The 21,617-nt window shown below is 36.8% G+C and overlaps 8 protein-coding genes across 8 annotated transcripts; 6 read left to right on the plus strand and 2 right to left on the minus strand. All coding sequences in view use genetic code 12, as the record gives it.

The window, feature by feature from the left end:
* Nucleotides 1-149: 149 nt before the first annotated feature.
* Nucleotides 150-3,257, plus strand: MTR10 (mRNA transport regulator MTR10; the record flags this gene model as incomplete). The annotated part of the gene is made up of 1 exon (XM_064995733.1): nt 150-3,257. The coding sequence occupies one exon, from the start codon at nt 150-152 to the stop codon at nt 3,255-3,257; it is 3,108 nt and encodes a 1,035-aa protein (XP_064851805.1).
* A 395-nt stretch (nt 3,258-3,652) lies between these two features.
* MDJ1 (Mdj1p) lies at nt 3,653-5,077 on the minus strand (the record flags this gene model as incomplete). The annotated part of the gene is made up of 1 exon (XM_064995734.1): nt 3,653-5,077. The coding sequence occupies one exon, from the start codon at nt 5,075-5,077 to the stop codon at nt 3,653-3,655; it is 1,425 nt and encodes a 474-aa protein (XP_064851806.1).
* Nucleotides 5,078-5,611: 534 nt separating this feature from the next.
* On the plus strand, nt 5,612-7,081 carry DASC09_021320 (caspase family protein; the record flags this gene model as incomplete). The annotated part of the gene is made up of 1 exon (XM_064995735.1): nt 5,612-7,081. One exon carries the CDS (start codon nt 5,612-5,614, stop codon nt 7,079-7,081), a length of 1,470 nt encoding a protein of 489 aa, XP_064851807.1.
* Nucleotides 7,082-7,770: 689 nt separating this feature from the next.
* Nucleotides 7,771-8,799, minus strand: ASI2 (Asi2p; the record flags this gene model as incomplete). The annotated part of the gene is made up of 1 exon (XM_064995736.1): nt 7,771-8,799. One exon carries the CDS (start codon nt 8,797-8,799, stop codon nt 7,771-7,773), a length of 1,029 nt encoding a protein of 342 aa, XP_064851808.1.
* Nucleotides 8,800-10,613: 1,814 nt separating this feature from the next.
* Nucleotides 10,614-12,500, plus strand: DASC09_021340 (uncharacterized protein; the record flags this gene model as incomplete). Its single annotated transcript, XM_064995737.1, has 1 exon — nt 10,614-12,500. One exon carries the CDS (start codon nt 10,614-10,616, stop codon nt 12,498-12,500), a length of 1,887 nt encoding a protein of 628 aa, XP_064851809.1.
* A 1,185-nt stretch (nt 12,501-13,685) lies between these two features.
* Nucleotides 13,686-15,899, plus strand: AGC1 (citrin; the record flags this gene model as incomplete). Its single annotated transcript, XM_064995738.1, has 1 exon — nt 13,686-15,899. The coding sequence occupies one exon, from the start codon at nt 13,686-13,688 to the stop codon at nt 15,897-15,899; it is 2,214 nt and encodes a 737-aa protein (XP_064851810.1).
* Nucleotides 15,900-16,335: 436 nt separating this feature from the next.
* Nucleotides 16,336-17,154, plus strand: DASC09_021360 (uncharacterized protein; the record flags this gene model as incomplete). Its single annotated transcript, XM_064995739.1, has 1 exon — nt 16,336-17,154. The coding sequence occupies one exon, from the start codon at nt 16,336-16,338 to the stop codon at nt 17,152-17,154; it is 819 nt and encodes a 272-aa protein (XP_064851811.1).
* Nucleotides 17,155-19,875: 2,721 nt separating this feature from the next.
* Nucleotides 19,876-20,597, plus strand: DASC09_021370 (uncharacterized protein; the record flags this gene model as incomplete). The annotated part of the gene is made up of 2 exons (XM_064995740.1): nt 19,876-19,878; nt 20,025-20,597. 2 exons carry the CDS (start codon nt 19,876-19,878, stop codon nt 20,595-20,597), a joined length of 576 nt encoding a protein of 191 aa, XP_064851812.1.
* Nucleotides 20,598-21,617: the final 1,020 nt, after the last annotated feature.

A 21,617-nucleotide genomic window follows, 5' to 3' on the forward strand; every position in this document is an offset into this window, starting at 1 on the left:
ATCTATGCCCTTAAGGATAATGCCTCCACCGTGCGCGTAACCGTTTTTTTTTTTTTTTTTTTTTTTTAATTTTTTTTCTCGATACAAAACCAAAGATACCTGGAACCGTTAATCGTTATGTAAGACAGTAATCACAAGCCATAAAAGTAATGGATCAACAACTCCTGACTCTTTTACAGGCATTGGGTACTATGTACTCCAATGCAGAGTACTCTACGAAGCAAAAGGCTAACGACTACTTGCAACAATTTCGTCAGTCTCAAGAAGCTTGGACGATCTCCCATTTGATCTTGGATGACGAAACCAACCAATTTGACCTTCAAACCAAGCTTTTTGCCGCCCAAACTTTGCGAGCCAAAATCAGTTTCAATTTATCACAAGTGCCAAGCGATGGGTTGGATCAAATTAAAGATTCTTTAATCAAATTGATCATCAGTTACACCACCAAAAACATCAAAGTTATTAGAACTCAACTCAATATCGCGCTAGTGAGTTTGTCTTTACAACATTTATCATGGGAAAATCCAGTAGCTGATATAATAGCCGTCTTCGAGGCTCAATCACAACAAAACTCTAGCTACACCAATGCTTACTTGGCCTCGTTGTTCGAATTTTTGAAGATTTTGCCAGAAGAATGTTCAGATATCAATAAGACACCATTATCTGACAGCGATTTTGCTGCAAGGACTAGTGTTTTGATTTCTAAAAACAAGGCCAACGTCTTGCAATTACTTATCCAATTATCTACCTCGGAGGACAAGCAAACTAGTGCTGCCGTTTTGGACTGTCTTAACTCTTGGATTACCGAAATTCCAATCACCAAAATTTTGTCCACCGCTTCGCTTTACCAATTGATTTTCAATAACCTTTTACACGAGCAGAATTTTGACTTATCTATCGAAGCGTTGATTTCAATTATCAAAGAAACCCAGGATATTGAAAACTTGGATCTCATTTCTGACTTGTACCAAGAATTGATTAAATTAAAACCTTTGTTGTTTGAAAACTTTGAGAGTTTTGAGATTGTTAAAGGGTTAACCAGATTGTTTGTGGAGATCGGAGAATGTTGGAATGCTTCAATTATTAAAAACCCAGAATATTTTAAAGACTTGATCGAAATCTTATTGAAATGTTGTGAATTCAAAGATGATTTAGATGTCATTAGATTAACTTTTAATTTCTGGGATCTGTCGGCTATAATGTTGGAAGCCCCAGCACATGCAGACAGCAAAAAAGCGTTTGCTCCTGTTTTCCTTAGATTGATAGAAATCATTATTGACCAGTTGGAGTACCCAGAATCCGACGATGATGACAATAATGCTGAACAATCGACCAAAGATTTATTTGACGGGGACTTAGAAGCCAAGGAAAAGTTTGTCGAGTTCAGATACGACATGGGTGATGTTTTGAAAGCTTGTTGTTTGATCGTCGGTTCTAGCGATTCGTTGGCTGTTCCATATAACAAATTGCAGAACTTGGCTCAAAATGAGGGAGCCATGAAATTCAGCTGGCAAAAAATAGAGGCACCATTATTCTCAATGAGATCAATGGCCAACAAAGTGGACTCTCAAGCCAGTAATGATATGTTAAACAACATCTTCCAGCTTTTATTGCACTTGATTCAATCGAACTCTCCACTTATACAATATAACAGAATCAAATATGCAGTTACCCTTGTATTTGGGAGATACACAGAATATACTAGTAACCATCCAAGTTTATTAGAACCTCAATTGGATTTTATTTTTAATAATTTGAATACTGCGGCAAATAAGGCACAAACCACTGAACAAGAAAAGGATCTTTTGGTGGCTTCTTCAAATTCTCTCATGTACTTCTGCCAAGATTGTGCGTCATTATTGGTGCCGCTTTTGGATAAATTCTATGAGTTTTATACCTCTATTAAAAACAATAGCAATGTTGATTCTTCGGTGATTTATGAAATCACCGATGGTATCTCTCATGTCATCAACGCTCAACCTTCAGAAGAAGAAACCTACAATACTGCCAAGATCTTCCTTCAACCAACTTTGGAGGAGTTGAACGTATTCAACCAAAACGCCCCACAAATATTACAATCAAAGAATGATGATGATATCGCGTACAAAACTATTGCTGACAAGATTGAGTTGGTGACGATCTTATTAACTTTCCTTGAACCAATGGATTACCAATCGAACGTCAACAGAATTGCTGATCTAGTGATTGAAGTTTTCCCATTAATGGAATCCCTTTTCACTAATTTCAAAAATAGCTTCAAAATTTCTGAAAGAATTGTGAAGTTTTTAAAAGTGCAGATTGAAGTACATACAACTTACTTGGTTTCTATTTTGCCAAGAGTTATCGACTTGGTTAGTAAAGGTTACGAAACTACTAAATATGGTTGCTATTTATGGTTAACTGGTATTATCATCAAACAATTCAACGATGATTACGTGAGTGATGATATTAAACAAGGGGTTTTCAATTTCGGGATTTTGCAAGGTAAATTATTTTCTAGTTGGTTGATTGAACAACTTCCAGGAACCAATATTCCTCTTCTAGCCTCCAATGACAGATCGTCGACAAGTTATGAAAGTTTAGAAAATGAAAGATCGAAACTTTTCGACCAATTGATCAATGTTGAAGATAAGGTTGAAGACTTTTTCAGAATGCTTGATGATTTGATTCTTCAATTCCCATTCAAGGTTATTGGTGATTTACATAATAGTGACTCGATGGTCCAACAAAGTTTCCAAATCGGTATATTGGCATTGAATCTAGATAAATATGATCCAGTGATCAACACTATCAGATTCTTAATCGACTTTGTTTCTTGGGGTAATGAAGTGCCACCGATTTCCATGGTGAAGAGTAACCCAATTGAGGTCAGAGAAACGGTTTGTAAATTCTTACTCAGCTCGCCAGCGGGAGGTTTCAATGGCGAATCACAAGATACCAATGGTTTATTGTTATTCAATATGTGCTTCAAAGGATTGCTTTTCAAATTCCCCCGCGATGCCGAGTTTGAAACCTATGATTTGGTTAACAGATTGGTGAAATTGGTGTTTGTGCTTTCCAACAATAATGTGGCATTGATCAGATCCTGGGTAGAGTTTGCAATCGAGGACTTACCACTAAACTCTGTTAGCGATCAAGAAAAGATCAAAACACTAGGCGAAGTGGAAGCTGCCTTGAGTAAAAATGATTTTAGAAAATTCAAAGCATGTCTTAAACTCTTCATCAATTACTATTGGAGAAAGCATGCTCATGATTAGGTCTTTATGTATGATTGCTACATATATACAACGGTTGTTACAATATATTTTCTTTTTCAACTAAAAAAAAAATGGTAGGATTTCTACAATGCAAGTATAAGAATATTAAAAAACTGATGCAGTTTGTAGTAAGTGTATTCATTTCAAAATAAATTAATAAAATAAAAAATATATCCAAATGATGTCACATAATAACTATACAAGTGAGGGAGGTGGCTACGTTATATACATGATGTTCAGTAACAGTAGCAACGACCAAAAATCATAAAATGTATTTAAAAAATATTATTTTCTGATAATATGGCAATATCTACACCGTCTATCATCCCATTACAATTTCCAAAGCCCCCCCTTTTTTTTTGTTTTTGTTTTTGTTTTAATTTATGCTTTATTGCTCATTTCTTGGTTAAAAAGTTCTTAATCTTGTCAAATGTACTTTGGTGTTTTGGAGCTTCGTTGTGAACAGGACCATCTTCAACATGGATATCTTTCAATGGATGGGTTCTGGTAGCGGTAGAGTCACCAAAACTGTCAGCTAATGCCTCCAAAATGGCGACTTGTGTATCATTTTGGGCCTTTGGTATAGAGACATCGAAATGAACTTGCATGTCACCACGTCTGTTAACATCGCCTGATCTAGGAATACCTTTACTTGGAACGGTGATCACTTTGTTGTTGTTGGTACCGGCAGGAACCTTCAATCTCAAGACTGCCCCATCAACAGTAGGAACTTCGACGGTACCACCGAGAATGGCGGTGGTGAACGGTATCTTGATCTTGTGAATGAGGTCTTTCCCAGCAACGGTGAACGCAGGATCTTGCTGGATTCTGATTCTAATGATCAAATCCCCTTTGTATGTCCGTACGTTCGCCGACTTGGTAACCGCTGGGGCATCACCTTCACCACTAATCTTCACTCTCACGCCATCAGAAATCCCCGGTGGCAAATCGACCTCGGTAGATTTATTCACCTGCTTGACCCCTTCACCATGACAGGTGCCACACGCCGCGTCGCGAGAAATCACTGTTCCGGTACCCCCACACTTGTTACAAGTCAGGGCCATTTGGAACCCTCCTTGCATGTACTGAACTCTCTGACCAGTTCCGTGACAAGTCCCACAGGTCGATTTCTCCTTGCCTTGCTTCAACCCACTCCCACTACACGTCCCACAGTTGTCCAACGCCGAGTAGGTCACGTTGAGGTGCTTCCCAAACACCGCGTCCTTCAACGACACAGTCTTCGCCACCTCGATGTTGTTACCCACGTACTCAGTAACATAGCTTCTGCCACCGTTAGCGCCGCCTCTGCCATTGCCACCACGGAACGCCGCACCAAACAAATCTTCAAAGTTGAAATCTCCAAATGGGTTGCCGCCTTGAGCACCACCAGCACCACCAGCACCAGCACCACCGCCAAACCCTCCAAACCCTGCAAATGGATTACCGGCGTGTGGGTTGAAGTTACCGTTCTGGTCGAATGTGGACGAGCCAAATTGGTCGTATTGGGCTTTCTTGTCAGAGTCACTCAAGATTTCATAAGCGTCCTGAACATCGTGAAATTTGCCTTCAGCACCTTCTTCTTTATTGACGTCTGGGTGATACTTTTTAGCTAATTTATAATACGCCTTTTTTATTTGACTAGTAGAAGCACCCTTGTCGACCCCTAAAGTCTTATAAGGATCAGTTACCTTTAATTGCGAGGAAGATGAGTGGAACTGGCGACATGACGATGGTGATAATCTATGTGGTTTATAAGATTGGTAGCGAGCTACTCTGGAAGAAGTAGCCAAAAAACGTCTAACGAGAACTGGTTTAATCATCACAGATCAGTGATTTCGAAAATAGTAATAATAATAGCAGTGAAAGCAATTCTATGGTTGACTTTCTATTATTATGTCACTTTTCCATCGCAGTTCCAATTTTTTTTTTCTCTCTTTGCCCTTGGAACATCAAAGAAAAAAATGGAAACCGAGGGCAACACACGTGACTCAGAAAACGGTACAGAATATTATTCCACGTTATTATTCTATCAAGCAATACTTGTTGGAATGATTCCACATGATTTTTGAGATACGAAGCAGAATATATGAAGCTCATCGATTGAAATATTTCTTTTCAATCGGTTTTTATCATTTTCCAGAAGAATCAATATTCCCTCGGAAACGCACGTGACCATAATGAAAAAAGTCCTGAGTGCTCATCACCTAAAACAGGTCGGACGATATAATGGGGAAAAACTTAAAAGCCACCGTTTTATCCGTTTACCATTGATTAAATCTATAGAACTACAACAAAAGCCCGAAATCAAGTGGCCCAACTCTTACATTGTCCAATAGATTCTAAATAAATTTACAATGTGGGGTCGTCCAAGTGGTCCACCACCAAATTTCCGTGAAAACACCGATCAACAAGGAGGTCGCCACCATCACCAACAACAACAGCAACCCCATAATGGCGGTTATGGCTACCCAGGTCAATCCCAAACCACCTACAATGGTCAACTGACAAATAATGCTTATGGCGGCAATACATATGGGGAACCACCATCTAATTATGGTCAACCACCATCTAATTATGGTCAACCACCATCTAATTATGGTCAACCACCATCTAATTATGGTCAACCACCATCCCATTATAACGAGCCATCATCTTCAAGTTATAATGCAGGCAACGATTACTCTCGTCCTCCTGCTCAAAATTATGGCTCTAGTTCTTATGGCTCTGATTCTTATCAAAGACCTAATGGTCCACCACCAGGTTGGTCCCAACAACAAGTTCAAGAACAGGCTAATTCCGTGTCGGTTTTCCAAGAAAACGACCATGATATCAACATTCAAGAAGCTTACAATGTCCACGCCCCATCTCAAGCCCCTCAAAGATTCTCTTCTCAGGTCGATGGTTATAATTACCAATACTCTAACTGTACTGGGAGAAGAAAGGCTTTACTTGTTGGTATCAACTATATTGGTACCAAGAACCAATTGAGAGGGTGTATCAATGATGTTCATAACGTTTCCAAGTTTTTGCAAAAGCACGGGTACAAGGAATCGGATATTGTCGTTTTAACCGATGATCAAACCAACAGCAGAGCTTTGCCAAAGAAACAAAACATTCTCGATGGGATGAAATGGTTAGTGAAAGGTGCTCAAGCTAATGATTCTTTGTTTTTCCATTACTCTGGACATGGTGGCCAAGTTGAAGATAAAGATGGCGATGAATACGATGGGTATGACGAATGTATTTACCCAATGGATTTCGACAGTGCTGGAGAGATCATTGATGATATCATGCATGACATCTTGGTGAAATCTTTGCCTGCTGGTTGTAGATTGACTGCACTTTTTGATTGTTGTCACTCTGGTTCAGCATTGGATTTGCCATACACTTACTCGACCAAGGGGATCGAGAAAGAACCAAATGTGGCTGCCGAAGCCGGCCAAGGTTTGCTTAGTGCCGTCACCTCCTATATGTCTGGTGACACTGTCAGCGCCATCACCAAAGCGTTTGGTGCAGTGGGGACTTTTATGCAAGGTGATAACAATAGTGCTATTGAAAAGACCAAGAAAACTAAAACTAGTCCTGCCGATGTCATCATGTTATCTGGTTGTAAAGATGATCAAACCAGTGCCGATGCCAGTGAAGGTGGTCAAGCTACCGGGGCGATGTCTTATGCGTTTATCAAAGTGATGGACACCGGGAAACAACAATCTTATTTGAGTTTATTGCAAAACACCAGATCGGTGTTGTCTGGTAAATACTCCCAGAAACCTCAATTGTGTAGTTCCCATCCAATTGATGTTAATCTTCAATTCATCTTTTAAGGATGGATGATTGCTGTTCAAAAAATGTTGTGAGACTTGGTACACGTTGTTTAATAATCAAATAGTCTATGACAATCAAGTCGCATATTATTTCATAATCAAATAATCTATGATAATGTTGCAAAGGATTTTTTTTTTTTTTTTTTTTTTTTTTGTCATCATTCATGGCGGGGGCCATTTTTGAAAGATCCAATATGAAGCAATTTTAATTGAATATATGTAGATACATCACCCCGTAAATAAATGAATGTAAATAGAAGTGTCCAGATATCATTGCTTTCATAGTCTTGAAATCCTTTAAGATATCTTTCAATGTGTAGGCCCATCTACTAGTTGGTTTTGACTTGAGACTTAACCGATAAGGTTAAGACATTCTTCTGATTTGTGCAAAAGTGTAAGCGCCTAATTTGAACTTAAAATAATGTAATAATGAAATTAACAATAAGATATGTATTTTGATAAACTGATATTACAAAGAGCAATGCTATTGACAAGAATTGAAGAGAAAATACCCGAAAAAAAATAATAATAATAAACGAACCCAGAAGAAAAACAATGAAAGTGATAAAAAGTCAAAAAAACAAGAAAAAAAGTTGAACAAAGCTAAGGATTTTTTCTATCCACTCATCTTTTTCCTTTTGTTTGTTGTTGTTTGTTGTTGTTTGTTGTTGTTGTTCTTTTTTTCCAGTTTAGAAAACCCCATTACTTTCTTCCAAAATCTTTAAAAAGAATTTGTTAATTTCGTACCATTTTCTGGTTGACAATAGAACTAAACAAATGATAAAGAACAAGAAACTAACGATCAAATATTCTGAGACCGAAACGCAATATAACCCATAGAGCAAGATGGTCACGACTTTTAATATCTGGGGGTACCTGAAAAAAATCGGGAAGTTGGAGAGGATCGAGTTGGAGAACTTGAGTAGCAAATTATTCAAAATCACGTACTCATGTCCATTGAACTCCTTGATAATAGATATGGTGTTCATTTCATGAGGATGGGATGCCGCCCTTGTTGAGGATGATGCAGTGGTAGTGGAGGTGGCAAGAATATGGGACACCATGCCAGTGGTAGTTGGCGTTTTGTTGATGATTGTCGATATCGGGGAATTTTTAACGGCGCTAACGACTGGTTTGATTAGTTTCCCATGAATATCCAACTTGGAATACTCTAGAATATCAATGTCATTATAGAGCAATATTTCCGTAGGGGTTTCCATGTAATTGAACACATCGGCAACGTAATCGTTAGAAAATGTCACCAAATTGATCAAGTTCTTGAATATCCGTAGGAAAAACACCAGAACAATTACCAATGCCAAACCATCAATGAAATGCGAGAGTAATGTGGCAAAACTACGTTGTAGCGCCGCCCTTATCCTGGCTCTGTATGATAGTACCGTATAATTATCGGTGGTGTCTGAAGCATCAGGGGGTTCTTCTTGTTCTTCGGATGTTGAAGTGTCAAAGGAATCTCCATCATCATTTTGCTCATACCCCCTTGAGGCATGGGTCCTGAAAGTTCGAACAAACTCTCTTTGGAACGCTAATTGTCGCTGGGTTCTTAAATAAACTTCGGTTTCTTCCTGAACATCTTGCACCAATTCATCATTGGTAACTTCGGCTTCCTGAGCATCCGTAGTCTCATTGTCCACGCTTCTACTTTCTTGGCGGCGGTAGAACCTTGACCACAATCTGAAGTTGAATCTCAATGGCATTGTAAGTGTCCTTTTCTTTATTCTTGCTTTTTTAGTATTTATTTTTCTTTTTCCAATTTTTTGGACAAAAGATACGCTTCAAAATGGTCTGATCTGATAAGATTGGGGAGTATAGAAAGACACAGCTTTTAAGGAAACAATTCACCAGTGATCACCACTCTTTTTTTTTTTTTCCAATAAGTTGAGGGGGCTTCAATCGAGAAAATCGCGAGAAGGTGCCATCAGATGAGGTGTCTATATGTATCTATGAACTCCTGTCAATTCTCCAGATATCAATAATAATACCACGACTATCTGCTAGAGTTGCAAACCGGATGTCTCAAGCAATTTGGTCATCTATTAGTTGATAATAAAGATTGCATACTATGTGCACTCTAAAATCCCCGTGACACATCACCTGACAAAATGGCAAGGCTGCCCTCATCATTTGGATTCCCCCTCCTACAACTACATCAATATATATATATATATATATATTAATGGATTAATGGATTATCATTATTGCGTGCCGACTCGGGTCCTCAGATAAAAGACATACATTTAAATATGTCTGGAGGTAAAAGAGGCGTGTTTTGTATTTTTCCCTAGCCTGGATACTGTGCTGGGATTAGAGACCCCCCAAAGCTAATTAGATCACAATACAATTCCAGCATTGGACGTCTGTGTTAAACTTTGTCATTGGTAGTGAAGGAGCACCACAAAAAATTGGTTTGTTTCTTGATGATCCATACTATTCTTGCACAGATATTTTCATAAGAGTTGTCTTTTACTAATCCATACTCTATTGTAAGAGTCTATAAAGATGCTCAGCATATCTTCGACAATCTATCTATCTGAAATAAATAATAACAAAATACATAAATAAACAAATAATTAGATAAAAATCATGCCAGAAATCCTTTATTGTATATTGCCCAGTTACACTTTGTGGACATTATAACATATCGTCCAGTTAATTAATAGTATGGTGGCTGCATGTCCCAACCATTTTTTTTTCTTGCTTACTTACTTCGGTCTGGACTTTTCCACGCGTACTTTTTTTTTTTTCCTTTCCCTTCTCTTCTTTCCACCTGGTAACTTTTTTTTTTTTTTTTTCCTTACTGACTGACTTTGCAGAGAGTAAAAGTAGTCAGCGGTGGCAGTGGTACTAAGCACACCTTACAACAACTATCCATCCAAACAAAAACATCCTCATTCGTTACAAGGAGCCAAATTTCCAGCTCTTAGCTCATCATATCTCTTATTCTATCGGCTACACGTCTTTTTTCATACTGGCCATACCTGATCTGCCTTTTTTTTTTTTCTTAAGTCTGGAAATCAGATCTCATCTCATCACAACACTAAAACTGAAATTATCCTATATATGGCCACAAAACACAAAATCCAAGACTCAAATTACCAAAAGTCAGTGGAATCACCACAACTAAACAACATCAAAAATAAAATAAACACTGCCAAGTCCTTGTTTTCCTATTTTACCCCAGGTATTATTTGTATATAGGGGTCCAGTTCATACCAATTTTTGGAGAATCAAGAAAGAAAGAAAAAGCACCATATACTATTTCTCTTCAGCAAATCACAAATAATTAGGCTAATAGTCTTGGTATTTGGTTTATCTTTTTCTACATCTTTTTGCTGACGTTTGCTCAATTAGGCTCTCTTTTTGGTGAAATTTTTTAGTGATAATTATTATATTCCGGCCAGAGTCATATTGAAGATCATTCAATACATCGTTTAGACTGGTTTTCTTATCACTATTTAGAAAAAAAAAAAGTTTTTTTACTATTAAATCCTGCTTATTGATAAACATCAGTATGAGCTCATTTCTATACTTACCTTCTGATCCATCATCATCAACCTCCACCAACCAAAGCTCTTTTTCAAAACCTAACATTTTTGGGCCTTCTGGTACACTGACTCTCACTCCAAACTCAAATAAATCAAATTCATCCGTGTCATTGACCAATGTTACCGTGTCTACTTCGGTTAATTCGAAAACCAAAGTGATTGAAAACCAAACCATCACGTTGAAACGTCATGCCTCAAGCTCATTTACCAACGATCAATACCGGGGAAACGGTAATGGTGACGGAGTTAAAAAGAATCATTACTCCAAGAATTTTCCCAACCTTGCCAAATCTTCTCCTGGTCTTGCCCACACAAATACATCACGAAGACTGCCAAAGAAATATGGCGCGCTTGGTAATTTAAATAATGGTTCAAATCATCGAAACATTAAAATCAATTTCAATACCACCAGAAACAGTTCATTCAAATTAAACGCCATAGAAATAGGATCGTTGGCCACCAATAACTCTCGATTCGATGGGAAATTCCACGATAATTTGTCGAATTGGGATTATGCAAATCAAGTCACAAAACACCAGATTTTGCCGTCTAATGGATCATCTAATTTTAGTAATTATTCTAATGAAAAAGATGATCCTTGTGAGTCCCCATCAAATGAAAGGTTTTCATTATCTTCTTTCCCACCAATTCCACCCCCTTCAACCACCACTTCAACTACAATTACCAATGTTGACGGAAGAAAGAATACTGAAAAAAATAAAAAAGGCTATTTGATGAACCCATTCTTTGGTGGCAAAATCATGAATAATAACCTGAATTCAGGTAGTATTAATAGTAATAACAATAACGGTGAAAAAATGACCACTTCTGATCTAAAATATTCCAACAGTCTTCGAGTCAATAATCATTTCAATAATGATAACATGAGCATCATTTCTGATACTGATTCTTTTATATTTGATAGCAATCGAAATGATATTTCCCCAGTAAAGAAATACGGGGCTGGCATGAAAAATGATTATGGCAATGAGGAAAATATTGATCCTAATCATCTATCAAAATTCCAAGTTCCTAATGGCAAATTTGAATTTCAATACCTGATTCATCAAAAGATTGTCAATAATATCAAAAAATTCAGTAGTGACTACTGTTCCAATATTATTGGCGGAACCCTTCCTTTTAAAGCTTCCAATGATAACCAACAAGCGCCTCAACAACCTACTATCACAGTAAATGAGGACTCGCCATCAACAGAGCTATTTTCCAATGGTAATACTTTACCGGAACGAAGGGATGACCAATGCAAACCCACGAATAATAATAATAATAATAATAATAATAATAATAATAATAATAATAATAGTGAGGATGGAATCCGTTTTAACCCAAATGATAGCTTCGATGGCCATGGTGAAGACACCGATTCAGAAGGAGAATCGGTGGAAAATAATGTATCAAATTTTGATGAGAAATCAGAGTATTTCCATTTCAAGCCGTTTGAAGAGTTTGATAATGGTTTTGCTGGAACTGGTAATGTGAAAAACTGCATTTCCAGTAATGATGTGAATAATAATAATAATAACAATAATAATAAAAATAAAAATAATAATGATGATGATGATGACATCAACATTAATAATACTATTCCCAATGAAAATCATGACATCAACTCTGATGAAAGTAACGATAGGCCAGCCTCAGGATTGGATAGCAATAACAACAGTATGGCGTCCGCCTCAGCCATCGCCATGGCAAATAATGAAGCGGTCATCAGGGAATCTGTGAGCTCATCATTATTTGATAGGCAGTCTGGTAACTTAGATGCAACCGCCCAACTTGAAAACGATGGAGACACCATAATTTTCGGGGAAGATGGGGGTGCCTTATCTTGAAGCTGTTGTTGTGTGTATAGATGGATATTTTGTCTTTTATTATCATATTATATTATATTTTGTATTATATTTATTTATTGGTCGAATTTCATATGTGTATATTTGTAGCCATCCATCTTATGTAGCCATATTCTACAGCACAGCCGTTCGTCCCTGGTTGCTTTTTTCTATTGTCCTAAAATTACCTAATTTTTGGAGGAATCCGGGGCGTTACGGGTTGGCTTTCCTTTTCCATTTGATCTTTGCTTTTTTGTGATGGGATTACTATTATTACTATGGAGTGCGGGCCATGCCAACGGCAAACGAGACCATTTCTTTTTTTTGCTGTTTGTTGGAAGGGTCTTTCCTTTTTGAGGGAGTTTCCTATCATTTTTGTTGTTGTTGTTGTTGTTGTTGTTGTTTGTTTGTTTGTTTTTTATCTCAAATGGTTTGCAAATTTGGTGGCAACAAGAGAAAATAGTGTGTGTTGATAGTGTATTATCAATCTGGTCGCGTATATACTAATATAATACTTGATGGTGTAGTATGCTATACTATAATAATAAGAGGACTTCCGGTACTCCCTCGATCAATCGGATGCCGACGGCAGCACCCGGGCAGCTGTCATTATTTTGATTGTTCTCCCCACATTTTGTTTACCGCACAGAAGAAAAAAAGTAAGAAAAAAAAAAAATAAAAAATTTTAATTGAGTGATGATGGTTAAGTTTCCCTTATAACTGCTATAATTAGCCGCCCTCATCGCGCTTCCCAGGAGACTTTTTGTGTGTTATTTAATTCGCCACCCTGATATTAAAGTGCTTTTTTTGAAGTCTTCTCTCTTCTTATTGTTGTATAACACCATCCTCTAGTATGTGCTGTTATTTCTAGATTGTTGTCGATCCATCAAGACCTTTTTTTTTTGTCCTACACTACTACATCATCATCATCATCATCATCCATCGTCAGTTTTTGTTTGATTTTTGTATTTCCCAATAGTACAATCACCTCCCAAAAGTTTTTGTTTTCCCTGTTATTTGTTTATTCAACCAGAGATCATAAACCTTTTTAAAGTAATTCTTATATTTAATTTTATTATTTCTATGTCCCTTTAGCCAATAGGGAAGGACGTCTTGGTCATCCAAAGGAAAAAAAAAAAAAAAAAAAAAATTATCCACAAAACAACAACAGCAGGAACATTAGTCATCATGGACGACTCTGCGATTTACAAGGACTCCCACGTACTTTCCCTTTTCAAAAGATTCTCAAATGGTACTCAGTCGTTGGGCTATTATGAGTTCATCAACATGTTTGATTCGTTCACGGGGTCCGCATCGCCCTCCGAAAAGCAAAATTACGGGATTTTCTTCTTGCTTGCCGACGATGATTTGAAAGGTTATTTGACCGAATCAGACTGGATCAAGTTTGTCAAGTTGTTTAATGAGGATAACTCTCAATTCAAAATGGTTTGGAAGTTCTTCAGCAAGTTCAAGCTTCAATCAGACTCTGCATCCAACTGGAATTTTAATTGGTTCAAGAATAATGAGCCAATAGCCGACGAGGAATCGAATCGTATTTCCTTCAATCAAATTTCCTCTGTCTTGCGAAATTTGGAACTGTTTATTCAGAATAAACCTCTATCTTTGACACCAACGAACAACACCCAAGAGTATATCAATTGGTCAAAAATTAATGATTTGATCCACACACAAATATCTCAGAGAACCAATACACAATATATCAATTATAATGATCTAAATAATTTAATCATCAATGAGTTGAATAATGAAAAAATTTTGAAGTTTTATGAGCTAAACAAGAACCATGATGGTAATATCAGCAATGCGAAAGTGGGCAAGCTATTGGATGGGTTGTTTTCCCATAAAATCAATGACCAGTTTATCAAATTTGTGTTGCCTAAAAATAGACATGACAATTACTCGTATAACGATATCAAATTGATAACCAACTTGTTGAAGAAGTATTACTTGTTAGACAAATTGGTTTGGAGTTTTAAAGTTCAGGATTCAAATACATCGTTTAATGATTATTTGATTGAACACAACAAGGGCAATATGCTTACGGACTACGAAATCAATTTGTTGAACGATTATATTTCGGCGTTTAACTCACCGACAATTTTGACCCCCTTTGCATCACCAATGACTGTGGTTGCTCCTGTACCAGTGGTTGCTGGCCAAATCGGTCAACAATCGGTTGAAAAAATTCATGGTTTGTTTTCCCTCTTCCATTCAATGTACAATTTTAGTCTTGGAGCAGTTTCTGGGGCAATTGGTGCCACCATTGTTTATCCTATTGATATGGTGAAAACGAGAATGCAAGCCCAATGCAGCACTGCTTATGTTAATGCTAAACAATTATATACTAGCTCTTTTGATTGTCTTGGCAAAATTTTTGCCAGAGAAGGTCCACTGAAGCTTTATTCTGGCTTGTTGCCCCAACTAGTTGGTGTGGCCCCAGAAAAGGCTATCAAATTATTCATGAATGATTTGGTTCGTGGAATATATAAGGACGAGAAAACTGGGGAAATTGGCTTGCCATATGAGATTTTGGCTGGTATGAGTGCCGGGTGCTCTCAGGTTGTGTGCACTAATCCTTTGGAAATTGTGAAGATCAGATTACAAATACAGGGACAAATGATTGGGAAATTGAATTCTCAAGGCGCAATAATTGTTCGCAAGAGTGCCCTTGAAATCGTGAGGGAATTAGGAGTTGGTGGTTTGTATAAAGGTGCCAGTGCTTGTTTACTCCGTGATGTTCCATTTTCGGCGATCTATTTTCCAACTTATGCTCATTTAAAGAAATATTTTATCGAATCTAATAACTCTAGAGGAGTTGTTGCTGATGGTAACCATGAAAATATCAATACTTGGCAACTTCTTTCTGCCGGCGCGATTGCTGGGATGCCTGCAGCATTCTTGACCACTCCTTGCGATGTGATAAAGACCCGACTTCAAATGGAGAGAAATCAGGGAGATATTCAGTATCGTAACATCCTTGATGCCACAAGAAAAATATATTCTCGTGAAGGTGCCAGGGCATTCTTTAAAGGCGGACCAGCAAGAGTATTCCGTTCTTCTCCTCAGTTTGGGTTCACATTAGCGTCGTATGAGTTGCTTAAACGTGCTTTACCATTTGAGTGGACTAGTGGGTCTGTTTTAAGTCTTATGAGCGGGTCTAGGGTGAGCAACGAAGGAAATATGGTGAATGGATATAGTTCGAACACCATTAATTCCAACTTCAAATCCGTGGAAAACTGTGACATTGATGAAGTTAGAAAGTATCGTGCAAAGAGCTCGCAAGCCCTAGGTTTGTTCAAGGATGTCAGTCCAAGTTTCAATCAATTTGATCATGATGTTTACCAACAATTTAGAGGAGCTTATGGGAAGAAGTTAAATTAACGTTTTTCTTTCTTTCTTTTTCTTTTTTTTCTTTCCCTTCTGATTCCGTTTCAAGATGTGTGTGTTTTTGCTATTTTGTTTTATTTTAAAATCTGTTCAATTCCTTTCAAATGATATTTTTCTTGAAAAATTGTTTGCTCTCCACCTTTGCCTGAAATTCTGTGAATTTTTTTTGTTTTTTTCTTTTTCTTTTCACTTTTGCTAATACTGGATATGTCAAAAAATTTATACATGATATAAACGTCATAGTAAAAGCCACCCAAAATGTAATAACAGTCATTTAGTCACTGAGTGTAATTAACGGTGGCTCTACACCCTACATATTTGTACATATATATATATTTGCAGAAATAACCACTTTTCTTCAAATATATTGTTGGAAATCTACAGTAATATCAAACAACTACTTTATATTGTATATGTAAAAGTATTCATCATGGCTAGAGTTTGGTTTATCACAGGTTCCTCAAGAGGACTTGGTTTTGCAATTACTGAAGCAGCACTTAAGGCTGGAGACAAAGTTATTGCTACTGCAAGAAACGCTTCTGTGCTTGTTTGCTTTCAAAAGGAATTCGGTGATAACATTTATCCAATTTCTTTAGATGTTACCAACAAAGATCAAGTTTCAAAAGCTGTTGCTGAAGGGCACAAAAAATTTGGTCGTCTTGATGTTGTGGTCAATAATGCTGGATATGCGAATACTGTTGGTGTTGAAGATATCGAGATAGAGGACTTCGAAAATCAAGTGAATACTAATTTCTTGGGTGTTGTTTATGTTACCAAAGCTGTTCTCCCAATCCTTAGGGAACAAGCTTCTGGGTACATTTTTCAAGTTTCATCACTTGGTGATAGATTGGGTGCCCCAGGCCTCTCTGCCTACCAATCTGTTAAGTGGGCCGTCTCTGGGTTTTCTACTGTTCTTTCTCAGGAAATTGCCCCATTTGGTATTAAACTCACTGTACTTGAACCAGGTGGAATTAAGACTGACTGGGCTGGCTCCTCAATGAAAGTGCCACCAGTCAGCGAGCCATACAAGCAGACTGTGGGAGCATTTGCAGAGTTTCTCAAAAGTTCAGACGGTGGGCCTTCTAGACCAGAGAAAATTGCCGAGATAATTTTTAAACTTTTGAATGAGAAGGAGCTGCCATTGCGTCTTTTGATCGGAAGTGATGCGGCCAGTTACGGTGCCCAAGTTGCAAAGGAATTGGCAGAAAGGGATGCTAAATGGAACTACCTCACCCTTCAGTCTAGTTGAAAAATTATTAAACAAAATTTTTTGCTGATTATTCTTTTTACTGATCTTTTTTAAGTAGATTAATAAATTAACTGGTGAAATTACTTGTAAGCACAATAAGCACTTACAATAGTATCAAGAGAGTCCAAAAGCATTCTAGCTACTCTCAAGTGATCCTCTACTTACTTTTAATATCGATTATGACGTTCATATTTGTCAGGGCATGAACGTGGTAGTATGCCGTCTTGTAGTGATTCTTCAGGAACACTAGCCAGATATTGGTGGAGGAGTTGGCAGACATCACGTCAAGATATTTTTTGTGTGGGTTCAAAGCTGTTTTTCTTTGGTTTTCTATACATTCTATGTAATGGTATGAAGTATTTTTGTCACACGTATGAATATTTCCGGTGGTTAGTAAGAATTAATCTTTGTGTGAGCATTACCGGTGGTTAATAGATTTTAGAATAAAACAAAAAAGCAAAAACACACATCTTGAAACAGAATCAGAAGGGAAAGAAAAAAAAGAAAAAGAAAGAAAGAAAAACGTTAATTTAACTTCTTCCCATAAACTTCTCTAAATTGTTGGTAAACATCATGATCAAATTGATGAAAACTTGGACTGACATCCTTGAATAAACCTAGGGCTTGTGAGCTCTTTGCACGATACCTTCTAACTTCATCAATGTCACAGCTTTCCATAGACTTGAAGTTGGGAAATAGATCGCCGAAAATGGAACGACACGGAGTAAACAATCACTTGCGCCTTGAGAATTCAATTTCCTAATCATCTGCCCCTGTATTTGTAATGGTTTTGGTTACGTCTTTTTAGAACGGAATGTGATAGTTAATGTATATTAAAGTAGAATAAAATAAAAGACTATGTGAAATAAACCCTATTTATAGGTGAGAAAAGGAAATGGGACAACAAGATGAAAAGAAGTAAGAAGTAAATGAAGATGTCGGAGATAAGAAATAATAGAGAGAAAAGGATTGGTGGAATAATGGAATGGAATTAATAAGAAGAGAAAAAAGTAGATCAATACATAGATCATTACAATTATCTAGATTGTTTCTCCTTGTTGCTCCTTGTTCCTGACTTGCTAAATTACGACTGCTATTACTAATTAAATATAGTCTGGAACCAGCAACGTAGCAACGTCAGTGCAATCCAGTATTGGTACCATACTTAGAATTGATCAGAGACATGACTTAAATACCACCGTCGTGGTATGCTCTCACAATATTTCATACCATTACACTGTAATTACTATTCGTACCCATAGGAAGAAAATTCATACTACAGTTATAAATTATTTTATGCCTTTAGTTTAAAGAAATTTATTTGATCTTCATATAAACACCTAACAGGAATTTGATATATCTAATGGCCCCTTTGGGGCTCGTAACCAAGTTTTTGGTCAATATGGGCTTCTCCTGTGTAGTTTATTTTACTTTTTTGTTTTTTTCATTACAGTTTTATACAGTTTTTTTTTTCTTAATTTCATTTTCTAAAATTTTTTGTCTTTTTGTATTTCTTTTCAAAATAGCTGATGCTGTAAACAGAGATCAATATGACAAAATCCCTTGTAACTGTTAAGAGCAATATTTTCCGTAGCTTCTCTCACTCTTGGTGTCAATTGCTCTTTCTAACCCACTCTCAGTGCAACTAATAAATGAACATCACGATGTTTATGAATAGCAGCATTTTTTTTGATTCAAGCTTTCTCTTCTTATTGGATGGAGCCACAGGTGCCCTTGCCTTTAATTCAATACAGCCTTTGGCAGAGTTCGCACCAATGAATGAAACATTAAGTCCTCTTGTAATAGTAACCGTTAGGAAAGCTTTTTCACCTACAGTAGAACATACATACACACGCCTCACACTGATGTTCAAACCGGCTTCATCGATGAAAATACAGTTTTCGTTAAAGTCGAGTTTATCCTTATATTACTATGCCCATTCTAGTCTTTGGTGGGACAGAGATGCGGTTTAGCTCATCAAAAAGTGCTTTGTTCCAATTGTATATAAGCTGAAGCGCCTTCTTCCATAACTAGCTGCCAAAATCTTTGTTTCACAGCCTGTTTATAGTATCTGTAGGGACCTCTGTATTTTTTTGTCTCCTCCATTTCTTCAGTTTTCATGTCTTCATCTTTTTCGAAGATCACTTCATGTAGTTCCATAGTCGGTGATTTTACTACACTTCTATAATCACTGTAGCTAAAGCAAGCTTCCACGGGTGCTGTTTCAGACTCCGAGTTCTTTAAAATTGAGTATTGTTTGATCAAGTCAAGTAACAAAAAGACTATTGAAATCATTAGTTGAAAAAGCATTGATACGAATAATTGAAATAAAATGGTGGGAATAATTAAAGTATAATGGTATGAAATATTTTTTTTTAGTTTGGTATATCTATTCAGATGATACTTCCTTATCGTAGTTGATACATTAAAATCACACTGTACTCAATATAATTTTATTTTCTTCTAGCGTCATCGCATGTTGAGATGCCTCAATAAGGGTGTTGCACCCGCTTTGTTTTTTCTTTATTTTTATTTTGGGTGAAAAAACTGATTTTGCGATACGTTAATACAGAAATAAAAACTATACTCACAAACATACACTGAAGTAAAGTGTTGTATTATTATCCTCCTTATTTATTTTTTCTTGCGCTTCATTTATAGTTGTACAAAAAGGTCAATATCCCCCATATTTTAAACATAATAGGATAAAGAAACAAAGCAATGGTACGTTAGTTTTTGGAGTTCTATTGTTATGATCATACATATGAGATGGATATTTCATTTGATTCCAGCAGATATTCTCGTATGATGCAAACTTTTTTTTTTTTTTCAAATTAAATTACATTTATTAACCTTATTGTTTTTCTCAGCCTCCAAAGAAGTCAATATCCCTAGAAATACGCCTAACGCTAAAACGTGGTAAACAAGTGCTAATTATCCTTGTCCCATCTACTGCAACGGTTCTAGATCTCAAGTTAGAAATCCAGGAAATGGTAAATGCCACTGGGGGACTCAAACCAATAGACGATATCGACGAGCCAAAATATGACAATGATGATGAAGAAGAAGGTTATGATGATGGGATAGATATCCCAATTCCCTCTATTGACCAAGCCAGCGATGATGATGGAGATTACCAAGCGGTTTCCAGTACCAACTTTCGCCAAAATAATATCAAAAAGGATGATGATGAGGAAATATCACCAATGTCGCGATACCTTCAGATAGACTCGCCGTCGAGCCTCAAGATTGGTAGGCCGGTAGATAAGCTTCATCCTGTAGGAACGAATTTCTCAGAATTGCAAGCTTTTGCCGGTGAGAAGTCTGTGGATACCCTTTCACTCCATGGTGATTTATCACTTGGAGATGGCGACGTGCTTGCATTTGCAACTATGGATGAGGACTTTTTAGTGGTGGAACCAGTGGAAGCAGAGGATGAATGAAATGATTCAAAGTACTCAGTCGGTATTTGATAATGATGATAATAATAATAATGAAAATGAAACCGTCAAACTTCACGTCTCACCATTTTTTTTACCCCCGAGAAAAAATTGAATTGAAGAAAAAAAAAAATTGTTTCATCTATTTTATATAATTGAATAAATGTGGGGTTGAACGGCTATTTAGAATCGTAATGAAGTTTGTAAAGGAAACTGGTAAAATAAAAAAGACTGTACGATAACCCCCAAAGACCAGAAAGAGAGCGAGGAACTTGGGATGTAAATAATCCCATATTGTATATTGTTTATGATTATTAGCTTCCTCTATTAGTGAGGGGTGTTATTCTTCTTCGGTTGAAATAGGCGTTATTCTTCATCCTCAATATTTGTGGTTAGGAAAATCTTTCGCTTCTAGAAACTCATCGAATCTGTAGACCGTATCACACAAAACCTTTGATATCAACCACCAGCTAAAAAATTATTCTCTTTCTTGGATGATGCGATCATCATCATAGACTAAAAGAAAAGATATCGCCATTCATCCTAGAGATTTAAATGAGCCAACGCTAGAATAATAGAGAAACAGAAAAAGAAAAGAAAAAAATGGGTGTACCATCGATATAGAACACGCTAAGAGTATGTCTTTTCAACGCGTTTATCTGCACATATCCTAACATCCTGACAACCGAACTGGGTTGGCAGCGAAGAAGTACCCCAAAGTTCAGTATATGTAATTTGCAAAAATATCCTTATCTTGGGTATGATGATTTTTTAGCAAAAACCTATTACATGATTGCAACTGAAGAACAACAATACAATTATTTATCTCCGCAAGTCTTTTTTTTTTTTCTCTCTCTGAGAAACTCTATAATATATATCGGATATATGGATAATGTGGTTATATCAATATATATGTATATACTATACATTTTGATATTGTTATCTTGAAATAATCCTCAAGGGTAATTCTTCGATAGAAAATTAAGGCTACAAAACTTTGAAGGTTGCTCCCAGAGCTTCTGA

The sequence above is a fragment of the Saccharomycopsis crataegensis genome, assembly GCF_037102585.1.
Source record: "Saccharomycopsis crataegensis DNA, jcf7180000000074, whole genome shotgun sequence".
In the NCBI taxonomy this organism is placed as follows: domain Eukaryota; kingdom Fungi; phylum Ascomycota; class Saccharomycetes; order Ascoideales; family Saccharomycopsidaceae; genus Saccharomycopsis; species Saccharomycopsis crataegensis.